The sequence below is a fragment of the Micropterus dolomieu genome, linkage group LG04 (assembly GCF_021292245.1).
Source record: "Micropterus dolomieu isolate WLL.071019.BEF.003 ecotype Adirondacks linkage group LG04, ASM2129224v1, whole genome shotgun sequence".
NCBI lineage: Eukaryota > Metazoa > Chordata > Actinopteri > Centrarchiformes > Centrarchidae > Micropterus > Micropterus dolomieu.
In genome coordinates this window covers 18565607-18580343 of record NC_060153.1, presented here as the reverse complement: position 1 = coordinate 18580343, position 14737 = coordinate 18565607, and the positions used below count along the sequence as shown (strand labels likewise).

Below are 14737 nucleotides of genomic sequence, written 5' to 3'. Positions count from 1 at the left end.
GTGGCTTTCCTAATCAAGTCCAATCAGTATAATCAAACACAGCTGGACTCAAATGAAGGTGTAGAACCATCTCAAGGATGATCAGAAGAAATAGACAGCACCTGAGTTAAATATGAGTGTCACAGCAAAGGGTCTGAATACTTATGACCATGTGATATTTCAGTTTTTCTTTTTTAATAAATTGGCAAAAATTTCTACATTTCTGTTTTTTTCTGTCAAGATGGGGTGCTGAGTGTACATTACTGAGAAATAAAATGAACTTTTTTGATTTTTGGAAAATGGCTGCAATGAAACAAAGAGTGAAAAATTTAAAGGGGTCTGAATACTTTCCGTACCCACTGTACCTTGTTGATGCATAACCTCCAAATTTCTTCCACAACAAAGTTTTGCAGCTCTTCCGCTTTGGACTGAGACATTCAATAAGGACACTCCCATACTATTTAGTTTGGATTAGAGCCCAGTCATACAACCACACTCAAGAGTTCATTTCCATTTCAGACATGTTCCAAAAGTTGGTCTAGTGGTAGAAGACAAACCTGTAACAGCCATAACATCTGCAGTGCTGATTAAGCACACATCGTGCTGTGACAATTGTTGTAAATTGTTTTGAATTTGAAAGTAAAGTCTATTTACTATTTTGTAATTGTGTTGTGTAATTATGTTTTTAAATTACATCTATTATGTTTTCTTGTCTCCAGCAATCTGACAGGATGGCGTCACAGGGGGCGGAGGAGCTTCCTCCAAACGGAGGTCAAGCAGATAGCCGTCTAAAGAGCAAGAAGCCGCCAAGCCTTGTAATAGCCATCCCTCCACCTGAGGAGATGATGTCCCACAACTCTGAAAAACGGGTAGGCGGACCCTTTTAACTTGACCCTGTCTTTCACTGCTTGCTGTCTTGAGGCAGATTCTCACTTAGCAGATGTGTTATCACAATGACGTACCACTTCCTCTTACAGTGCTGGTGTTAAGCACTTTCCCATACATGTTCAATTTGTAAAAAGTTTTTAAAAAGTAGCCTTTGGCTATAATCTCTATTATACTACATATACAATATTTGCTGTCAGAAATGATTAATTAACAACAAGAATAGTTTATCATTTACATTGATTTCCCTAAAGAGCAGGTAAATTCAGTAGTAAGTTCACTGTTTTTCTTATGCAGTGACTGTCTTTACTTCCTAAACTGGTTGACATTTAACCATAACGAGTAAGAGTAATTGTTGGACAGAATGAACATCAAGTAAAAAATTATCTTCATGCTTTTCTTTCACATTTTCAAGACTAAAGACTAAACAAACTTAAGAAGAAAAATGGAGCAAAAAATAACCTGTGAAACATAACGAATGCTACTTATCACGTAAACCTTTAGTTTATCCAAAGAAAGCATATTCAGAGATTGTTTATTGCATTGTTCTAGTCAAGAGTAAAGATAATGAAGGATATAATCGGTATCACAAAAATGTATAATGAATGTAATTTTTGTTATGTCACAGAGGTAAAAGAAACATGACCTAACCTTATTATTTTTAGTATGTAGCTCAAAACTGAGGTTCAAATGTAGTAGGGTCCTAATTAACTCGAGGTAGGCTTAGTACAGTGGTTCTCAACCTTTTTTGAGCCAGCGCCCCCCTATCCATTATCCAGGTCCATTACCGCCCCCCATCAAAAAAGATGTTTGCTGTTTGCCCTGAATATTGTTGATTTTTTTTATTGTTACTATTAATAATAAAATCAAAAAAACATGGAAAAGGTAACAAAAAAGCCATGTGAAAAGTAATTATATTTAACTAAAAAGTGAATGTTCCTCCCAGAAACTGTGTGTGAAGCCAGATGCTGTTTTCTTGGATGGGGCACTTAATAAGTGGGGGGGTATGGGGGTCCTCCCCCAGAAGATTTTGAGCATTAAACACTTAATTTCCTGCATTCTGATGAAAATTCTCCTCCAATTTCTGCCTTTTCTGCACCAATTTATGGTGGAAATGTCTAAAAATTCAGGTGGCAGGTGACAATTCAAAATATATCATTATAATAGAATGTAATCTAGTGAGGCTCTCAGGCATTCTTATTGCTTTTAAATATTTTTTTTCTGTAGATCAACTTATTTAATATCATCCCTGCTGAGTCAACACACATGATTATGTCTTACCACCTCTTTTGTGGGGAAGTAACCTATAAATGTGTTTGTGGCCCCTTTTCATCTCAGTAAATCTCAATAAATTTATCCGTTTTAATTCAGTTATTGACTGGACTTTATTAGCTCATCTGTTAATAACTTATCATAACTCAGTGTTTCCCACAGAATGACAGTGTAACTGTGGCGCAGATAAAGCATGCTAGCCTCGAAAACCCAGCTGTATTCTAACATTAACTTAGCGCTCCTTATTAGCTAGGCTCCTTACATGCTTGCAAATAACTTTTAATAGCTGGGTCACCGACATTGACAGCGTTGTGTTGGACAGATTTGTGCAGCTGTGTTCACGAGGGAGAGAGATCGAGAGACGAGCGAGAGGAAGTGCTGCGCAAATACGCGCTGCCTGCAGCTCAAATACGGTTTTAAATAGGCCTAGTAAAAAAATCGAATATCAATATGTGGAGTTAAGCATTGATATTGTGGCAGGTCGCCACAAATAAATGAACGTATGGGAAACACTGTAACATATCTGCTCATGTTCAAACCTTTCTGCACATTCAGAATCTCTCCCACATATCTGAGTTCTCTGATATGTAAATAAAAAAAGTCGTAATGGGAGACTAACGTCATTAGCCTATTTAAAGAGAATTCATAATATTTTACTACATGCCCTATACTGCATTATGTTACTGATTCGCTGGACGTATCCCCTCGCCGTCTAACAGACAAAACTGAATGACACGAGGAGGTGCTCATGCCGGGGGAAAACGAAACTAACCGACAACACCTGTGATCAGACAGAAAGCTCACGAATAATTCCACACATGTTAACTTCAGCACCTCTGATAAAGTGCCGCTTACAATCCCCAACAGAGCAAGACAGGGCTTCAGTTTCTAACGTTACATTTGTATAGCCTACTGAAACTACAATATATGTCCGCTTTGGCACAAACTGTCTGCGACTCACAGCGCGAGGTGGGTCCACGTCACTCGCTGGTGTAACAGCGAAGTTGCTTTCAGGGTGAGTCCGACAGCAGAATATCCCTCTTGTAAATGTGTAACCAATGAGATAACAAGATGTTCATGGTGTATTCCTCAAAGAAATAAACACTTTTCCGCCAAGAAAGAGAACGTCAATTTTCCAGAGTTTACACAGTAAACGCCATGTGGGTAAAGTTTTAGAGATAACACTCTGACTTCCCGTTCCCGTGAAGGCAGCACGAAGCTGCACCACAAGTAGCTGACGGAGAGAAAATACACAGTCTCGTCCAGTCGCTGTGGACTAAACTGGCAGGTTGTTGCAGACCACAGTTTTTTGCAAGTATTTTAAAGTTTAAACTAGTATTGTTGTGAATCTTAAGTGTAAACTCGCCTTAGAATTTCCAACCAACAAACGCCCCCCAAAAGCAGCTCAGCGCCCACCCTTCCAAAATATTGGTTCCAGCGCCCCCCATTTTCCTCGGAGCGCCCCCTGGGGGGCGGGAACGGGAACGGGGAACGCCCCCGTTGAGAAACACTAGCTTAGCATGTTGATTTAGAGCACAATCAGAAGGTTGAATGTGGATAAAATCAAGCTCAGCAGGGGTTAAAGAAACTTCAGTGTTATTGGGGGAAAGCTTTTGATATTCTCAGACATCCTCACAACAGCTAATGCAAGTCATTTAGTTCACTTGGGTTTATGGACTCTTTGGAAGGAGATGGCATGCCTGTTAATCATTTGAAACAGAGTTAGCATTGTATAAATGGGAAGGAAAAAAAGACTTCCTGCGGTACTTTATTTTTAAAAGTTCGAAAGGCATTTAAACGTGTTAATTTGCTCAGGCAGGGAGGCATTTTGGACAACTGTCTTGCAGTTTTTGGACACAAGGCCACAAGTTTTCGCCCTTTGGGGCCCCGTGCTTAAAACACAAATGATGGCATTTCAGCTGTACAATGTAGTGGGTAGTTTAATTGAGCATGCTACAGTTAAACTGTTCCTAAAGACGTACTAGAGTAATAAACATGCAAATATAATGTGAACTCAGGCATGTAATGTAACTCTGTTGTTACAAGAGGGAAAAGAAAAGGAAGCATAAAGAGGCCCCACACTCAGGCGATTGACGGTGGTATTTCCATTACTAAGACACCTTTAAATACTACATTTGGAAATGCTTTGCTACATCAGGTTCTGTACTGAAGCAACTACATTGTTGTCATTACACATTCAATTCAGATTTTTATTATCAGTAATACCTAATGCACCAAAGATATAAGATTAGGAAATTTGCTTATTCTGAGTGTTGTTATTGTTTGTGGCCACATTCAGAGGAAGAGCTGCTGTGTTTAGTTGTGCTGTATGTATGTCATGCATATAACACAATATCCCACAAATTGCATCACATTGACTACAGCAAAAGCTATTATCATTAATCATAGTATTTATAGTGTTCCCCCTGATAAATCAAACTGCTAATGGCCATTGTTATTACACACCATTACCTGTGATTCAGTGTGATGGTAATATTCTTAATGTAGGCTATTTTCTATCAGGCCTACAAAGAGATTTAAGTTCATAAATACTGGATAAAGTGTCTGAGATTGTAGAATTTATATGTGTAACCTCTGATTTTCTCTTGATAACGGTTGAAACTGAGACAGCGGAGCCACAACCTGAACATAAAGCCCACTTACAGCTCGCTTCGAGCCCCATTAACTCTCAGAATGACAAGACTATTGGCCTCGCCTACTGCAGAGTTAATGCAGGTTAAGATAATGGAGTAGTCATTGCACAACACATAAAGAGAAGAACAATATAAACACTGAAGCCCACAAATCGAAGGGGAGTTCTTTTGCCCCTTTTAGCAATACCCAACCTTAAAAAATATTAGCTGAACACAATGTATCAGCATTAAACATGCATTTAATCCAAATTTACCAATACTGGGATTTAATCTTTCCACTGATCCTGAGTATTGCAGTCATCACAATAATTACCTAATTACTTTCTTGACAGGCTTATAATTTAATAGTAGTTTAATCAGGAGTGTTCTCCACGTTCCTGAGGGTCCTGCAATAAATAATTATGTTTTATTCTGCCAATTAGCCCATAAAGTACAGTAGACCTTCATAATTATCCAGATCTTTGTGTTCTTAGTTCCTTATATCTTCTCACTGCTGCTGCTTTATTTATTTTATTGTAACAATGATTAATATCTCAATGTTCCACTCTGTGTAGGCACTATTTATATTTATTATACTGTGAGAATAATTACTGTTATTTATCATTTCCACTGGTCAGCCACTACGACCATCTCTAAAAAAAAGTACAAGTGGTCAAGCCACTGGTTCGGTGTCGGAGAGCATCAGTGGAGCCGGAGATGGACGCTTCTCGGTCAGAGACAGAAGAGCAAAGTTTGGTAGACAAACGTCGCTCTCACAAAGCATCCGCAGGTAACATGAAGAGTTTGTTCTTTGAGTTTATTATTATGGTTCATGTTGCTCAACGTTCAGGTTGCTAGCAGAGCTGGGCGGTATGGACATTTGACATACCTGTCAAATCATGATTTCATTTTAAGTTTAAAGGTTGATTTTTGCTCCTGAGTGAAAGTTGAAGAAACCAGACCGTTAATTGCTTTTCTTTATTGTCAGAACATGACAAAAACTTGCCAAACAGTGGATCACTTCACAAATCTGATGTAGAACATTCAAAACAATTATAATAAAATCTTTTTTCTACCAATAAAAATAAGAAATATATTATAAATATATATACAAATATGCACACAGTATAATTAATAAGTAAAATCTTTTTCAGTCCCTTTTCCTCAAAAAAATAAATATCTAAATAATTCAAATGAATTAAATCAAACTTTTGTTATATTGTGATTGAGGAAAATTATACTACTTATCATTATTATCATTGTTGTTTTATTGCCCAGCCCTAGCCTGCTAGTCAGAGTCAAGTCTGACAATTTTTTAGAGACCTACAGTACAGTGGATACTTAAATAGTCAGCGAGGTCGTGAACCCATGGAAAAAAATAACCACCAAAGCACTCAAAGTGTGCTATACAAGAAATGCAAGTGCTGTTCCCCACAGGTCATTCACCAATTAAAATTCCTTTTCAGGATCCCTGTAATCAATAGACAACGGACAATTATTTTGTCAGCATTCGTCAGCCATATATCCAAAGAGTCTCGTGGTTGAGCGTAGAGATACAAATTGCAGTAGCTATAATGCGTGATGGACAGTATTTACCTCTGTGTAATATTTAGCATTAGCTCTGTATTGCAAAATTCCTTCTGTTGAACTTTAAAACAGTTAAGAAAAGTATGTCAGTGTTGATTGAGTCGCATTTTGTAATTTTGGTGTCAAAAAAGAAACTTGAGCATGTGCTCATGAACAATGAATGTTTGGCATCTACTTTGGTGTATACGTTGGCCAGTTTGCCATCTTGTAGCTGAAGTGCAATTCACCACTGCTGTGTTCAGCCTTTTGCCTTCCACTGCACACATAATTCAGATGTTCTCTTTCTGTGTTACCTTAACATAATTTGCCCTTGCTGTTTGACTCTGTATTAATTGATACCGAATCCACCCTCTTCTTTCTGTATCTCTAGGAACACAGCCCAGTGGTTTGGAGTGGGGGAAGGCTGTGAGACCGACCAGCAGGTATGGCACAGGAAGAGCCTGCGCCATTGCAGCCAGCGCTATGGCAAGCTGAAGCCCCAGTATAGAGACCCTGAGATGGCCACCAGCATCGACCAGAGTCTGGACTCACCAGCCACAGACAAGATGCCCAAGGTATCCTACTGTCATAGAGACATATGATCACTATGTGTCTTAACCTACACACCCTATTCCAGTCATCAGTTTATCTTATTCTGATGTGTTCTTAATATCCCGATCCTATTGCATGAATATTGACCAAATTATGCTGCCATGGAAATAAATTACACAGACAGCAAAAAGATGAGACACAGCAGGCTCTATGCCATGGGGTATGTCTATGCAGAATTCCCATTTCCACTCAGTTTCACATCCAGCTAACAAGTAATCACTCTTTTTCCGCTTGTATAATTTCACATTAAGACACTGAGAGACTTCTCTGGACAACAGGAGCAAACAAAAACAGGAAGAGATTGTGAGGAGAGAGGGGAAAATGTGTCTGGCTTTAATAAAGTAAAGTGCTGTGCGGCGACAGACGTGGGCCATCTGTGGCCCAGAAGAATCATGTCACTCTCTTCAGTCTGTGTCAGACTACTCTGCTCACTTACTCATCATCCAATATTCAGTATTTCTTTTGTTCTCTATCTTGTACCTGCCTTCACTCGCGTAGTTTTAGTTTTATATCAGCATAGATTTTTTTTTCCCTCTCACTTTGCACACATACATGGACACAAACACACACAAATACACAAGAGAGCAATTCTTCTCAAAAGTGTCAGCCCTGTAAGCTCAGTAAGGCTTAAAGGTGAGCTGTCAGTTAACAAGTTCATGTTAATGTCGTGGTGTCACTCAAACATTTATGTCAGGTTGACCCTACCTTCTGTTTTTGGTAGATTGTGGATCCCCTGGCACGAGGGCGAGCCTTCCGTTGCCCAGATGAGATGGATGGTCGCTCCCCCAGGACACCCCATGCCACTCAGAGGGGTCCTGTTACCCCGGGTATCACCTCACTCAGCTCCTTCACCAGCCAGCGATCCGGGTACAACCGCTTCCCCAAGCGTAAAAGGGAGTCTGTTGCCCGCATGAGCATCCGAGCTGCATCCAACCTGCTGAGGGTGGGTGGGGAAAACATGTGTGTGTTATAATGTATTCCAGACAGGAAAGGGACGGTTGTCTTACTTATTATTTGCATTAGGAAGGTGTTCTCAGTTTTAATTCCTCCACCACAACTTTTATTGCTATTCACAATTGTGTTAATTCTGATTCAGTTTCTGAAAACAGATCACTTTACAAAATCTAAAGCTCAGATCCACACTGAGCTGTCATATGCTTTTGACTTAATAGGCAGAATTAATATGGATGCGAAAGGTAAATATTAATATTTATGGGTTAAGTATAAACTCAGTACAGTAAGCCCAGGTGACACAAAGGGTGTCCGTATTGTTATTGATGTCATCAATGATGTCAAAAATAAAGAAATATCCTATTACCTTTGATGTAATAGAAAATGATTTGCAGATGTCAGACATGCAATTTAAAATATTTTTTCTAATATTATCATTTTGTGTAACAAATGTAAAGAAGGGGAATCTTGACTTTTGCATAGTCCTTTACTCAGTTTAGACACAACCTCAGCAAACAGTAATTATAGTATAATATAACAAAACCAACTAGTATAGAATAAAATCTTTAAGGGTTGGAAGCTTTACAGTTATGGAAAGTTAAGAAAATGTCATGGAAACAGGAAGTCTGTGTCTCTTGTGCTATGAGTGCATAATATACTTTTAATGTTTTTATTATTGTCGCCTTATTTCAAAGTAGAGCAAAGCTGATCTATGAAGCATTATGCATGTGTAAAATAACTTGTGACATGTGGTGTGTGTTCAGGGTCGTAGCGGCTTGGCGGGCTCCCAGACAGGTCGCAGCTTCCCCAAAAGGAGCTTTGCCAGGCCCAGCTGGATGGACGAGGACACTGTGGACTCGGCAGACACGCCCGAGTCCCTCTTCTTCAGCAAGGTCAGCAGCCACTCCCTCTAATCCCCCCTCTCAGTGCATTGGTAAATCTGTCTTTGCTTCGACGTTATTTGCCAGTTTTTCCATCTTACTTCCTTTCCATTCCTGCATATGTCAGCAGTCACACTTTTCTCACTGTATTCAACTTTCACTGCTTGTCTTGTCAGCCTCCTTGCTTCAGCAACCTCTATCTTCTTTCTTTGCACTTCTTTCCATCCTTGTTCTTCTTTGAATATTTACAGTTTGGTGAGACACACATCTCCATCTTTCTTTCTATTTTGTAGATTTAAAACGTTTCTATCTAGCCTTCCTCTTCTCTCTTTGTTCCCATCTCTCCTGCTTGGTCTGACGTCATAGTTAGTTGCTGCTTGAAAGAGGCTGTAACGCGGAGGTGAGAGGTTGAACATCCATATCTAATAAGCATATGTTTTAATATTTTATATTCTCTGGCCCTGTGTAATCTTCTATGTCAAACCTCTTACCTACTATATTTGACAGATACAATTTCAGGTTTCCTATATTTCCTCTCTATAATGTCTGCTACAGCAAGAACAGGACCCATTATCTTAACACACATGAGGCATTGCTGCCAATTAATTGCTGATCTTCGTTTTTTCTTCCTGTACGTCATCCATGACCTCCAATACCTCTGCTGTGTAGGTTGATGCCCATGATGAGATGTACTCTATGGCTGACGACGTATTTGAATCACCTCCCATTTCTGCATGTTGTGCTCCCAGTGAGCAGCCTGACCAGAAGTTCCCAAGCCTGTGAGTAAATGCACAACCAAAGTCACTTTTAGAAAGCCGCTGTCACTGATGCTCCTATAGTTCTCAGTGCTCAGAATATTCAGTAATCCTTATTTTGCCACACACAAAAAGCCATATCCAGCTATTATTTAAAAAAATCTTAACTTAGCTAAATGATGGCATAAATCAGAACATCAGTGCTTTTAAAATGTGATGTTCAGTTTAAGTTCTGATAAACAGGCATGGCTGTTGGAGGTAAATAAGACATTTGTGTTTAGACTGAAACAAAAGCAGAACTGACTGTTATGCTAACATACTTTTTTTCCTTTAAGTTAGTTTTCTCCATTTTCTTGTGATATCTGTTAATTTATTGCATTTCATATACAAGCATTTCATTTGTCTACCTTCATTTTCTTCTTCTGTCTAAACCCCACATCTCTGCACCCTCACCGTTTTTCATTTCCATTCATTTCTTTAATTCTTCTCTGCCTTCCTACCGACCATACCTTTCTCCCAACCCCAGTAAGGACGTATCTCGAACTCCCAGGACACCAACAGCAGCGTCCAAAATGAGCCATCCTCGTCGTGGTGGTCGCATCGCCTCCCAAGTTAAGCACTTTGCATTTGACAAACAAAAGCGTCAGTACGGCATGGGTGTTGTGGGGAAGTGGCTGAACCGGCACTACCGACGCAGCCTCAGCAGCAACATCCAGAAGCAGCTGGACGACTTCCACAGCCACAGGTTGGGAATGAGTAGATGTGTACAGACATACTTCTTGTTCACAAACTTGAAGTAATTGACTTGTGCATGTTTAACTAACCAGTTAAATCAGCTTTGTCACTGTTTTTTTTGTTTTGTTTTGTTTGGGCGGTTTTAACATTAAAAAGTGACCTCTGCAGAGAAGGTGGTGGGGTTACAAGTTATTGTAATCTTTAGAGCAGTAAGAGGAGTTTGAGACAGATTTATTTAACTAAATAGACATTTTCCTCCACTGTAATGTGATGTTTAACACCATGACTCATCGTATGTATTGGCTAGTAATTGACAGTGGTTCTCTGCTGTGTTTTTTAGGCCCTACTTTACCTACTGGATCACATTTGTCCATATAGTAATCACTTTGCTGTCCTGTTGTACATATGGTTTTGCCCCTGTGGGGTTTGCACAACATTCTACATCTGAACTGGTGAGTGAAACTCAAAACGTAAAGGTTTACTGTGAAATGCTGATTTAAATTGACATGACATGATTATATTTAGCTGACGCTTTTTTCCAAAGCGACTTACAATTGTTATATATGTCAGAGGTAGCACGCCTCTGGGGTGCAACTAGGGGTTAAGTGTCTTGCTCAGGGACACAGTGGTGTCTCACAGTGGATTTGAACCCGGGTCTCTCACACCAAAGGCATGCGTCTTATCCACTGCCCCATCACCACCCCACGATTAGTGGTATTTCAGCATATTTACTACCAAGAGGACATAAATGTTCTGCGATCTGTAGAGCCAGAATGGCTGGGTATTGCCTTTTGTGAAACTGAACATTGAGACTAGGAGTCTATGCTGTTAAAATGTATTTACATAATCTGCTCAGTCTGAAGACTGAAAGCATTAAATATTGAAAGCAACTTAAAAGTGATCTCATTTTCTTATCCTAGCAAACACAATTCATTAAACAAAGAGACCATTTAAGAGACAAAATCTTTTATTTTGATGAACATTAAATGAACTTTGAACAAAAAGCTTTAAGTGTTTTGGTACTTCTGTCATGTAATGCATTTAGCAGATCCATTGCCAACGGTGTCCCTCTGTCGCCCTCTGCAGGTGCTGAAGAACAAAGGTATTTATGAGAGTGTCAAGTATATCCAACAGGAGAACTTCTGGATTGGTCCCAGTTCTGTGAGTCTCTTGCTGGTCTCAGTATAGCCGCTGATGTATGAAACCCAAGTGAACTCATCATCATGAACATGAGCTCCTTGCATGTTAAAATGATGTGCACCAATCCTGAACACTCTACCACAATGAACACAACCAGAGTGTAAAACACAATCATAGATATAACGGATAATCACTTCTATAATTTCACAGTCTGGCTTATTATTCCGTGACAGCAGACACTTTTTGCCCCATATGGATTAGTTTGTGTCACTGTATCACTTGCTGTATTTCCTGTTACATACTGTAGCTCTCACCAAGCTCCAATCTTCCCCTAGCCCCACGCTATTTTATCGGGGACGCTTTGCTTTAGTGTAGTAATTTACTTCCCTAAAAATTTCAAACAAAATATTATGTTCCCTGCATTCAACATTTATACTAAGTTTCCAGTAGTCTGTATTGGAATTGAACCTAGAGGTTTCTGTATTTTCTGGAATAGAAAAGAACAGTTTGGCTACATGAACACATATTAACAACTTGTTAAAGGACAGAAAAACTGCAAGTAAGGAATTGATTTTGAGTGGTTTACTTTTCTGTAGATTACTTTATTATACGAGGGTTGCATGTATCTTTACAATAATTTCCTCCACTTTTAAGGACGATCTGATCCACCTGGGGGCCAAGTTCTCACCTTGCATCCGTCAGGACAGACAGATAGTCACTCTCATCCAGAAGGCAAAAGACCTAGAGAGAGAGTCTGGCTGCTGCGTTCAGAACGATAACTCTGGATGTGTGCAGACCCACAGCTCTCACTGCTCTGTAAGTGGCTTATCCTGCACCTTCATACTTGGCTTATTAGCTTATCAGTGTATGAAAAGACACATTCAGTGAACATGCACAAGACATTGTGATTTGAAATTTCTAAAAGGAATTCAACTTGCTACACTAGTTACACACACCTATAGCCAAACAGTAGTTTGCATACACTCCTAAACGCACACATAAATAAAATAAAAATACTTGCACGTGAGCTTAATACCTGTAAGTAAATAATCACCATTCTTTATTTCTCGCAGTATTTGCTTTTACAGTTGTCAGCACTTTGCTTTATCCGTGCTTTAATGTGTCTCCTCATACATACACAGACCTGAACTAATTAAATGCACACTAATAAAAAGTAAATGCAACAGCACTTAAATGTAAAGAATCACTTTACTCAATACAATGATATTTTTAAGTTGCCTGTGGGAAAATGTAAGGATGTCTAGATAAACATAAGATTTAAATTGTTAGCTGATATTTCTGTATTTGTTGTGTTCAAGAAGCCGTAACATTGATATACGTACACAATGATTTCTATTCTGTTTGTTATTTAATTCCCGTGTGATTCTATGAAATAAATACTAACACTGAATACTAAAATAACTGTATACGCAGGAGACGCTTGCCACCTTTATTAAATGGAACAAGGAGCCGGTGGACATCATCAGGTCTTCTGGTTCTGTCTGTCACCAGGATCCCAGGTGAGAACGTGTGTGACATGTAGAACACTACGATACAATTAAAACTAGGGAGTTGTCCTTGTGGATTTGTCAACATTTGTTAGTAATTTTGGATTGAATCACTTCAAATCTTCTGTTGTCCTCCTGCGTTGCATGTTGGAACCAGAGTGTGTGAAGAGCCTGCCTCTGCAGAGCCTCACACATGGCCGGATGACATCACCCAGTGGCCGGTGAGGAGACTGCTGCTAACTTGGAAATTCATTTTCTACAAAAAAATGTTTTCTACTGTGCTCTCTGTCTCTGCTTAACAGGAAATAAGGCAAAGCAAAGGTTATTGTACAATATCTCTGCTCATTCCTTGTCTTCTCCAGGTCTGTACGTATCCCAAGAACTGGAACCACACAGGCTACAGACACATGGACTGTAACATCAAGGGACGGCCTTGCTGCATAGGAACTAAGGGCAGGTGAGACATATGGGCTGATATACTTTCTGCTGTGTGTTGTTTACTGGCTTCAGGGCCTACAGATCTCCTTTAAATAGGCGCTTGCTAAACTGCCATTTCATAGCTCACTCATCTGGAGAAAATGTGAATTGCATTTTGCTTGTTCATCCCGTAGATGTGAGATCACGACCAGAGAGTATTGCTCTTTCATGCACGGTTACTTCCATGAGGATGCCACACTCTGCTCACAGGTAGTGTGTGTGTGTGTGTGTGTGTGTGTGTGCGTGTGCGTGTTTCTGTTGCTGTGTTCCTACATTTCTGAACCCACACATTTCTGTTGCGCAGGTCCACTGTCTGGATGATGTGTGTGGCTTGCTGCCCTTCCTCAACCCTGACGTTCCTGATCAGTTCTACCGTCTCTGGCTCTCTCTCTTCCTCCACGCCGGGTACAGAGATTTAATTTCTCTTTAATAAATATATTTGAAAAAACTTTAGATGAGGTTCTTAATTTTATTTAAAGCTAAAACATCTCACTAATATAAATGAGCAGTCTCAGCCATTAAAGTATAGATATAGCCAGTATTATAGCAGCTCTTCATAACTGCTAAATAACATTGAGAGGATCTTAAATATGCTGTGACAAAGCTTATTACTCTGACTCAATGAGCTGTTTCAGTCATTTGCTATGAATGATTACTAAATGTGGTTTCCTTCAGGATTCAAACCTAATGAATATTTTCTAAATGAGGCCCCAATGCTCGAGAGCTGCTCACTCACAGGAATACTTATACTTAGTGCTAATACTAGGCGCATGGGAAATCCCTCAGGTCTGCTTTTAAAACAAGCAGACAAACATGCCAAGGAAGCTTAATGAAAAAAAAAAGCTAATTGACCGTGTGTGTGTGTGTGTGTGTGTGTGTGCGCGTGTAGGCTGTTACACTGCGTGGTGTCGGTGGTGTTCCAGATGACCATACTAAGAGACCTGGAGAAGCTGGCAGGTTGGGTTCGGATCTCCATCATTTATGTCCTCAGTGGTATCACTGGAAACCTCGCCTCTGCCCTGTTCCTGCCCTACAGAGCTGAGGTGAGTTCTTCACATGAATACATGTGTGCACACAAACAGATTACACTTAAAACCTGCAAACGCTAACTTGGTGCGGGTTGATCTGGTATACAAGCTGAAGCGGGATGAATACATTGTTAGTAAGCCGACATCAGCAGAGGGAGTTGGGTGGGCTTTATTTTGCTGTTAATATGACCAGTGCAGCCAATAACATGGCCTCCTGTTGCCGTGTCTGAAATACAACATTTCAAACTTAATTAAACATTTCAGGTCACAATGCTCGTGAGCTCCTCATTCACACGAGTATTGTTACTTAGTCCT

General features: G+C 39.7%; 1 protein-coding gene across 3 annotated transcripts in view; it reads left to right on the top strand.

Annotated features, from left to right (window-relative positions):
- The window catches only part of LOC123970135 (inactive rhomboid protein 2-like), a 46964-nt gene that overhangs the window by 23336 nt on the left and 8891 nt on the right, over nt 1-14737 (top strand). For all 3 annotated transcript variants that reach the window (XM_046048024.1, XM_046048023.1, XM_046048025.1), the window contains 16 exons: nt 699-848; nt 5408-5559; nt 6727-6910; nt 7669-7890; nt 8663-8791; nt 9449-9558; nt 10061-10279; nt 10610-10721; nt 11356-11430; nt 12064-12225; nt 12844-12929; nt 13075-13138; nt 13280-13374; nt 13529-13604; nt 13699-13799; nt 14284-14437. In XM_046048024.1, the coding sequence (XP_045903980.1) occupies nt 711-848; nt 5408-5559; nt 6727-6910; nt 7669-7890; nt 8663-8791; nt 9449-9558; nt 10061-10279; nt 10610-10721; nt 11356-11430; nt 12064-12225; nt 12844-12929; nt 13075-13138; nt 13280-13374; nt 13529-13604; nt 13699-13799; nt 14284-14437 (2079 nt within the window). In that variant the 5' untranslated portion in view covers nt 699-710. The remainder of the gene's footprint in view (nt 1-698; nt 849-5407; nt 5560-6726; nt 6911-7668; nt 7891-8662; nt 8792-9448; nt 9559-10060; nt 10280-10609; nt 10722-11355; nt 11431-12063; nt 12226-12843; nt 12930-13074; nt 13139-13279; nt 13375-13528; nt 13605-13698; nt 13800-14283; nt 14438-14737) is intronic.